Below are 9,586 nucleotides of genomic sequence, written 5' to 3'. Positions count from 1 at the left end.
TATATATATATATATATATATATATATATATGGTCCCAAATAAACATCAGCACCCCAAATATTCGTTGGAAAAAAAATCCATTATCCATGGCGTGGTGCATCCAACATGTCTTTCTAGTTCGGATCGGAGCTTCAACTGCACTCAGAGACAGACAGCCTTCCTGAAGCAACAGCGCTGGTATTTTGTTCACTTCTTTCTTGACAATGGTACATTCAGATTCATATGCTATTGCAAGTGCAGCAACAGAATGTTCAGCACATCAAGGCATTTGAAGTGGATAAAGGTTGCCGATGTTCTACTTCTAACCATGATTGGTTTGAATTCAAGAAAAAAAACAGAAAAAAGATAGACCACATGAAGTTGAATAGATGCTCTGCTTATATTGCAATCATAAAAGCACTACAAACTGTATAGAAGACAAAAAATCCAACTAGGCACAGCATGATTTAAACCCAGGATCTCGCAAAGAAAAGAATGAAACATTGTTGCAAGAGCAAGACTATAAGTTGATTGCCAGTGTTACCAAAAAACCCAGCACCCAATTTAATCAAACTCAACTTCATGAATCGTCTAAGGAGTCACTGAATAAAAACCAATGTACAAGGAAAATACATTGTTTATTCCAGTCCTAAAGTATCACTCACCCTCCAAGCACAGGCATCTTATGCTCCCTCAATTATTGCATGTTTTGGGCACAAGACCTCCAGGTATGACATTCCTTTGGCATCGGTGACAACAAAACTCAGTTATGAGTCTTAGAAGCTTTTGGCTGCCGCAATAACACCCTCCACAGTGATGCCATACTCCTTGTAGATCTTTCCAGCAGGAGCACTTGCACCGAATTTGTCGATGCCAATGGCCTTGCCCTGGGCTCCAATGTACTTTTGCCATCCGAGAGTAGAACCAGCCTCAATGCTGATTCTTGCAGTAACGGCCTCAGGAAGAACACTCTCCTTGTATTCGTCTGACTGTTCCTCAAAAAGTTCCCAGGAAACAAATGATACAACACGGATAGTCTTCCCCTCCTTCCTCAACTCATCAGCAGCCTTGGCAGCAATCTCTAGTTCAGAGCCGGTACTCAACACGATGAGATCAGGCTTGTTGCCTGTTGAATTGTCAGAGATGGTATATCCACCCTTCTCAACACCCTCAATTGAGGTGCCAGGCAGATGAGGAAGCTTTTGCCTTGAGAGAGCAAGAATAGATGGCCTCTTCCTGTTGAGAACTGCAACTTTGTATGCTCCAGCAGTCTCATTACCATCAGCAGGGCGAAGCATCAATATGTTCGGCATTGCGCGGAAACTCACCAAGTGCTCAATGGGCTGATGGGTCGGGCCATCCTCTCCGAGACCAATAGAGTCGTGGGTCATAACATAGATAACTCCGGCTTCAGACAAAGCTGAGATTCTCATGGCACCTCTCATGTAATCAGTGAAGACAAAGAAAGTAGCACAGTATGGAACAAACCCTGGGCTGTGCAGAGCAATGCCATTCGCAATGGCGCCCATTCCGTGCTCTCTGACTCCAAAACGGACATTGCGCTCTTCAGGCGTATCCTTCTGGAAGTCACCAAACATCTTAAGCAGGGTCATGTTGGAGGACGCAAGATCAGCACTACCTCCAATAAGACCAGGCACAACATTAGTAAGTGCATTCAAGCACTGCTGGGAGAGGTTCCTGGTGGCATCGGCTGGGCTCTCTGGAGTGTATTTCTAGGGTAGAAAAACAAGAATCAACCATTATAGTTCAATCCTCCACACATCAGCATCAGCTATAGTATTGTGCATAGGTATGTATTCTTACCGGAAGAGCATCAGCCCAGCCAGTGGGGAACTCCCCTGTGATGAGACTTTTCAAAGTTGCTGCATCCTCTGCATACTTCTTCTCGTACTCTGCAAATTTGGCATTCCAATCAGCCTCAAGTGCAGCACCTTGTGGCGTGTGGCGGCTCCAATGGCTGCAATGATACATTCAAATAAATTGTATTTTTGCTATGCATTTCACCATCTCATTCGGATACCTAGATTATCAGAGCAAACAACAAGACCTAGATTATCAGAGCAAACAACAAGACCTACCTCTTGACATCCTCTGGTACAAAGAATGGCTCATAGGGCCATCCAAGGTTCTGCCTGGTTGCTTCGACCTCTTTGGCACCCAATGCACTTCCATGCACACTGTATGAGTTGGCCTTATTGGGTGATCCAAAACCGATTGTGGTTGTCACCTAGAAAGGATACAAACTAGACCAATATTATAAAATCTACAGCAAACAAAACATAAAAGATTGCAAATACCAAAGAAACCAACCTTGATTAAGGTGGGCTTGTCGGTAACCGCCTTTGCTTCCTTAATAGCTGCACGGATGTCATCATAGCCAGTGTTCCCACTCTTAACCCAGATTGTGTGCCACCCAAGAGCCTCAAAGCGGGTGCTCACGTCCTCTGTGAATGCAATCTCTGTATCTCCATCAATGGAAATGTGGTTGTCATCGTAGAAAGCAATCAGCTTGCCAAGACCCCAGTGCCCAGCCAAGGAGCAAGCTTCATTGGCAACACCCTCCATTTGGCAACCATCTCCCAAAATAACGTACCTGTACAAAATTCATGAAACATCTTACTAGAACTGCACCACACAAACTAAAAGCAAAACATGGCACGTTCACAGTAGAATTATTACGTGTAGTGGTCGACAATCTCACTGTCAGGCTTGTTGAAGCGGGCAGCCAGGTGCTTCTCAGCAAGTGCCAACCCAACAGCATTGGCGACACCCTGACCAAGAGGTCCTGCAGAACAACCATGTCGGAGACCGAAACTTTCAGTTTTACAGTACAGCAGGGAAACTTACAAGTGTCAGCTTTGTATATAGAAGAAAACAGACCAGTGGTAACTTCAACTCCTGGAGTCTCAAAGTTCTCAGGGTGGCCAGGTGTGCTGCTTCCCCATTGCCTGAACTGCTTCAAGTCCTCCTCCTGCAGCAGCATACATGATACCAGCCGTTAAAACAAATCAATTGCACAAGAGGTGATGTAAATGATCCATATGAAACAGCAGCAGTTCAGCTAAGGTGAATCACACTAAAGTTCTGCTCAACTAAACATGAGTGCTGAGGATCTTCCTGTATAGGAATTAGGAAACTCAAATTTTTCACTTAGCATATCTTTGACAACTGGACAAAAGCGCCGCCAAGCAGGCACAACCCTTTCTTTTTTATTAGAAAGGAAAACGAAGTCGACACCAAAAAGTTCGTGGAAAGGAAAACGAAGCTGACACGTGACACCAAAAGTAGCAGCCAAGATCAAGCTTGCACTATTTTACCTACCAAACAAACAAGACTCAAACTTTACACGAACGCGAACCTACCTGCTCCCGAGTTCGCCGCTCCAATTTTGCACACGCAAGGCACAGATGCAAACACTGAAAAGGGTGCGAGCGAGCAGTGAACCAGCTGCCTCACCTTGACGCTGTCGTAGCCGGCTAAGTGGAGCAGGGCGTACTGGAGCATGCAGCCGTGGCCGGCAGAGAGGACGAAGCGGTCGCGGTTGAACCAGTAAGGGTTCTTGGGGTTGTAGCGCATGACCTCGTCGTAGAGGACGTGGCCCACGGGCGCGCAGCCCATGGGGAGGCCCGGGTGCCCGGAGTTGGCCTTCTCGACGGCGTCGATGGCCAGGAACCGGATCGTGTTGACCGACTTCTCCAGCAGCTCGCCGGTGGCGGCCTTGTTCCCCTCGACCGTCTCGGCGGCGGCGGCGGCGCGCACGACGCGCTGGCGGCGGGCCGGGAGCGGGGAGCGCAGCTGGCCGCGGCCGGCGACCGGTGAGCTCAGGCGGAGGAAGCCGAGGCGCTCGCCCGGGGCCGACACTCCGGCGCCGTGCGCGGCGACCGCGCGCGCGGATATGGTGGCGTGCGCGGCGGCGACGGAGTGCGCGGCCATGGTATGATGGGCGTGTGCGTGCGTGCGTGTGCGTCTGAGGCGGAGGCGGAGGCGGAGGCGGAGGCGGAGATGTCGAGGCTGCGGTTCGGGGCGACGAGGGGAGGAGAGGGGAGGGGTTATGTATGGACTCGTTGGCAACAGCAGCTACGGGCCTACGGCGTTCCACGGCGGAGCTCCCGGCGGCGCGGACCATGGCTGCTCTCTCCATTTGTCTCTTCTTCTGCACCTAAAAAATATCTCTGCACCAAAAAAATATCGAGGGTAAGACGGATACTTTTCTCATCGTGAGATCGATGCTTTTCTCGGATGTATGCACGAAGGCACTTCTGGTATGAGAACTGTGCGAACAAAAAGCAACATCTTTTTTTTTGTGACTTAACAAAAAGCAACTTCTTGAACTAACGTACTCCCTTCATCCCATTGAAAATTTCGTTTTTTTTTATTTTTAGACTTTTTATCTTACTAGGTAGTGTACCCGTGCGTTGCTACGGGACAACTAATTTTTTATATTAAAAACATACGGATTGCATGATAAAATAATAACACTATAAAATTAAATACCAACATTCAACTGAAATTTAATCCAAAAATCTAAGTTCATTAATTTTAAAAAGACACGGAGAGCGCGATATCGCAAGCTCAAAAACTTTATTGTGTAAACCTTTTGTGTTGCAATGGGAACAAATAATACCTTGATAACTATGAAGGAAAATATATGAGATCAACTTTCACAGATTCAAGGACCACATGTTTAAATACATAGAAACAACCAATATTAAGAAATGTGCAATATATATGAAAACTTTCACAAAGAGAAGCCCACATCTTTAAATACATGAAAACTGCTAAAGTTGAGAAGTGTGCAATATAAAAAAATATATGTGTGCTTTGCTCATCAAACGGTAGAATACAACAGATATATTAGCAACTATACTATGATGTGTTAGCAACTATACTATGATGTGTTAGCGTCCTTCGTCTTGTTGACACTTAGGGTGGTGAAGGTTTCCATCTCATCCTGCACACAGAAAGAGAAAAAATAATTTATGAAGTTTAGTTCATATCAACCACTCGCAAGAAAAATGCACGGTGAGGGCTGAAAACCATATCCACTATTATGCTCCTGACACTCCTATAGGAACCATAACAAAATAGATTCACATAATTGGTCTTAGAAGAAGCATAAAATTCTCTAGTATGTCTATTTGTTTAGATAAAAAAATAATGTCGACTATTTTCTTGTGTAGTTGATCTTGCAACGATTGCATCATGTATTTACTTTACTATCCAGGCATCATTGACTAAACCGCTGACAGATAACAAAAGTGAATAGAGATTTCACTTTATTGGAACAATCTTTTGCGACCTAGTACACAATATATCCATCTTCTGCCTTTATAGCCTCTGGAAACCAACTTGATCTACACTACATACTGATTCCTTATTGTTCAAAGACAACACAAATTCAAAATTCAAAATCCCCCAAAATATTCAACTAAGTTTTGCGATTAAGCATTATATGGAAGTGTAGTGAAATTACATAAGACTAATCATAGATAAAACTAAAGATCTAATAGTGGCTGCACGTGCTTGTTAATGTTTTTTAAGGCCACAATGTGTACTAAAGGCCATGGAAAATTAAGATTCGCTAAAAAACCAAGAAATATGTTTAGGTAAATTGATAGTTGTTCATCACTATCGTTTCTTCTCCAACAACTAAGGATCGGGCCCATTCTTACTAAACGATGTATGAAACATAACTTGGATTTTAATGGGACCATTAGCTTTAAGAGGGGAGAGGGATGTAATTCGAAAAGGTTGAAGGTCATTGAAGCACTCCATTCACAGATTCAGGCACAAAGAACGGCAGGCATTAAAGGGACCAAAGCTAATAGGCATAATACACTTGAAATTGGATCAGATGAAAGCACACATAACTACAGGCAGGATCCAGTAAAGGACATTGGTGTGCACATGTACTATTGATAATCTTTGAAAGAGATCAAAGTTAGTAGGCATAAGTTTACACACCTGTTGCGCACCAAGTTTACAAACCTGTTGTGCACCGTCCAGCTACAGAGCACAATGTCTGATTCCCAATGTACTTGCAGATTAGCACAATGAAGAAGTTGATCCAAAGCTCAAACCAACTACCTTTATGTACATCTACTAAAATTTAGACTATTCGTACCAAAAGAAAGGCTCTTGCACTATTATTCATGAGAAGGGCCGCAAAGAATGTGATTGGAATATGAAAATAGCTATAGAGAAATGCAAGATCTTCTGAATGTGCTGGCGTGTCATATTATTAAGGAATAAGTTTTAGAAGGATGTGCACATTTAAAATTTAAAATTTCAGTTTTGATTTTCTGAATGTGCAGTGCTAGGATTATGTTTCTTTATAGGAAATTGTGATGGTGTCATGGCCTCATCCATGCGAGCCGACTCTGACTGTAATTGCTTTAGTTCAGTGTTCATATAACAGTTGTGCGTGGCTTCGTGGATATGCTTATATAATTTTGTTTTCTCTCTCTCTCTCTCTCTATTTTTCACTATCTTAGCTATTTATCACCTGGAAAAACTTACCACGATCTGCAGCGAAGGATCATTGCTCGGATGGTCAAGGAGTCCTTCATAAGGATCAAGAACAGTGTGCATGTAAACAACTTAAAATCAAGATAAATACATACATATATATATATATATATATATATATATATATATATATATACACACACACACACACAGAGAGAGAGAGAGAGATGCTTTAAGGTCATTGACATTACCTTTTTCCTTAGGTCTTTATTGGGATCATGCAATTCCTGTTCCTGCAAAACATAACTATTATCTCTGCGTTACAAGGTTTAGTACTAATGCATGGAACATAAATAAAATTAGGCAAAAGGTAACTGGAGCTCATCATTATTACCTTACTTTTGAGATCAAAGAGTTGATCAGGTAACGTTTTATTCTGCAAACATATCAACCCTTGTCAAATACAAGCCAAAATAGTGTAATGTAGAAATATATAAACCACACAGTCAAGTTTCTACCTTTCTTGACGGGATATGCTTCAGAGATATCTCTAGGTTCTCCACTGCACTCGGTTGGGGAACAACAATGCTCATAACAATGCACGAAACAGATCTCTAAGGAATGAAGATAACATAGTAAAAAATTTCACATGATAAAAGCTGTATCAAGGGTACAACTACTACATACTGAATAAGATTATTGTTTAAATAACCAATTTTATTTAATGAAATGATAGTATTTTTTAATGCTCAAACTTCTAACAGGTTAAGACTAAAAAAATCAACAACTTCGAATATTTTTAGAAGAACAAGAAAATATTGAAACACATTTTTATTTATTTTAGGTGCAGCTACATATCCTAAATCCTAACCATACATATCCTAAATCCTTAGTCTAAAAAAATAAATGACTTGAAATCACTTCCGACATTTTTGGGTAATGATTTAACCAAAGTATCAAATATCAGCTTAGTGCTGAACTAATTATTTCTAAGACAAATTCACAAACAGGATAGCTATTTTCACTAACCTTTTCTTTGCTACAGCAGAATTGCAGTAGCTTTCCATCAGAAAATGCCTTCCGCTGGGCCTCAGCTCCGCGTAGCATACTTGTGAGGTGTGGCGCGCATAAGGGAGACGTCGGCATGCCGCTCGGCTAGAAGGGATGCAGGGGGTTCTCGCTGGCGGAAGGTGTGGCGGCCGCCAGACCATGCTAGATTGGTAGATCCGCCCCTGGGTGGCAGCGCGAGGCAGCGGGATGCGGGACAGCGGAGGGCGGCGGCATGAGCATGACCGGCGAGCTCAGAAAGCGGGCGCGCGCGGCCACCGGCGAGCGCTTTTGCGGCGTTGGGCAGGATGGGATCGCGATGCGCAGCCATCGGTGAGCTCGCGGCGGCGGTCGCGACGGTGCTCGAGACCAGGGTTTGAGCGGACGCGGCCACCGGTGAGCTCGTGGCGGCGGACGCGACGGCGCTCGTGGCAGCGCTCGCGATCAGAAAGGGAATCGGGGCGCGATCGAGAAGAGCGCTTGATGCTGATCGGAGGGGATCGCGCGACCGAGAAAAGCGCTTGCTGCGGGAGGGGATCGCAGCGCGAGAGAAAAGGGGAAGGGGGTCGCAACGATGGGGCTGTTTCCTAATACGCGGATGCGGACGCACGGCGCGAGGGCGCACGCTGACGAAAACCAAAACCGCACCGAAGAAATGTCCCAATTTTAGTCTTTTTAGTTGTAGTAGATTTAAAAATTATATTTATATATAATTTATTTTGTTATGACTTGTTTCGTCAATAAAAATACTTTAAAATAATTTATTTCCATTTATTTTACTATTTACATAATAAAAATTGAATAAGATGAACGGTCAATCAAGAAATCTGAAAGTTAGAAACGAAACGGAACGTAGGGAGTATAAAGTATATTTGCAAAGTACCTTAAATATATCTAAAGTAATTTCTCATAAGTGCATAATATAGTATTATTCCGCAAGTTCCTTTTGTAAGCTTACAAAAAATCTATCATTAGAGATATTTCTAGACTCACGGTATTATTAAGCTACCACCATTACAATAATTTAAGATTTGGATTTTCTAAATTTTAGGTATTTGCGATGGTTATTGCATATATTTCATACTAAAAATGTAGTTCTAGTTCGTTGTAATTTTAGTAGACAAAATCTGTAATTTTTTGTTCAGAGAATAAAAAAATCTATTAGAGAAAACCTTTTTGTTCCAAGAATAAAAAATCTGTTAGAGAAAACCACAAACCTTATATGTGTTGTTACAAAGATAATTAACAACTTACAGTTATTTCTATAGTCAGACAAGGACAAAAATTTAATATATTATGATACGAAGACAAATAACAAATCACAAAAATGATAATTTATTTGTGCTAATTGTTAGAACAAGCATGTTGCCTAAAATCATCTTAAAATCTAGACACCTAAAATATAAGATAAATAGTGTTTAAAATTACTTTTTAATGACTTTATAATATTTACTAAAGTTCATGAATACCCGATGGCCTCGCTCCCGCCAAATATAGACAAATTCCATTGCACTAGTCTCAATATATGCTAATGCAAATATCTATGAAAAAGTGCTAAAAGAAACTCCATGTTCGTCGAGAGGGCTGGAAATTATGAGATTAATCAGAAAGAAATGAATATACTAAATTGGATTTTATAATTGTCTAACTATGTGCTTTAACGTAGGATAGACGAGGAGATTTTTTCACCACAACTTCAATACCAAATTGGATTTTATAATTGTCTAACTATGTGCTTTGGCTTGGAACAGATCAGGAGATTTTTTAAACAGTCTGAAAATCACTTCTATTGAGCCGCCTCTTAATCTATGCTTGGCCTAGGACAAACGAAGAGATTTTTTTAACTATAGAGTGCCGTTAAGGCTCTCTAACCAGATGGACTAGAGCCCCTTTGACACTTTGACCAAGTATATACATAAAAATATTAGTATTTATGGTACATAATTAATATCATTAATTAGATAGATCGTTGACTCTATTTCTATGATAATCTTATTTGAAGAAAATAATTACTAAATTTTCTACAAATCTAATCAGATCAAACTTAAGAAATTTTCACTGGTGGAGTAT

The 9,586-nt window shown here is 41.8% G+C and overlaps 2 protein-coding genes across 4 annotated transcripts; both read right to left on the bottom strand.

The window, feature by feature from the left end:
• Positions 359-4,198, bottom strand: LOC8072707 (transketolase, chloroplastic). The gene is made up of 7 exons (XM_002439322.2): positions 3,458-4,198; positions 2,882-2,972; positions 2,681-2,786; positions 2,312-2,594; positions 2,080-2,228; positions 1,805-1,958; positions 359-1,713 (listed from the first exon to the last, which is right to left on the bottom strand). The coding sequence occupies exons 1-7, from the start codon at positions 3,932-3,934 to the stop codon at positions 757-759; spliced, it is 2,217 nt and encodes a 738-aa protein (XP_002439367.2). The 5' UTR covers positions 3,935-4,198; the 3' UTR covers positions 359-756.
• On the bottom strand, positions 4,668-8,129 carry LOC110430190. Of its 3 annotated transcripts, XM_021447355.1 has the most exons (6): positions 7,499-8,129; positions 6,988-7,083; positions 6,864-6,905; positions 6,721-6,762; positions 6,521-6,564; positions 4,668-4,952 (listed from the first exon to the last, which is right to left on the bottom strand). In XM_021447355.1, exons 1-6 carry the CDS (start codon positions 7,613-7,615, stop codon positions 4,925-4,927), a joined length of 369 nt encoding a protein of 122 aa, XP_021303030.1. In that variant the 5' UTR covers positions 7,616-8,129; the 3' UTR covers positions 4,668-4,924. The 3 variants fall into 3 exon arrangements, 2 of the variants coding, with proteins under 2 accessions (XP_021303030.1, XP_021303031.1); XM_021447356.1 differs by lacking the exon at positions 6,521-6,564; XR_002447498.1 differs by lacking the exons at positions 4,668-4,952; positions 6,521-6,564 and having other exon boundaries at positions 6,645-6,775.

Source organism: Sorghum bicolor, chromosome 9, assembly GCF_000003195.3.
Source record: "Sorghum bicolor cultivar BTx623 chromosome 9, Sorghum_bicolor_NCBIv3, whole genome shotgun sequence".
Lineage (NCBI taxonomy): Eukaryota > Viridiplantae > Streptophyta > Magnoliopsida > Poales > Poaceae > Sorghum > Sorghum bicolor.
Note: the sequence above shows the minus strand (reverse complement) of the source record. Positions and strands in the feature narration are given on the sequence as shown.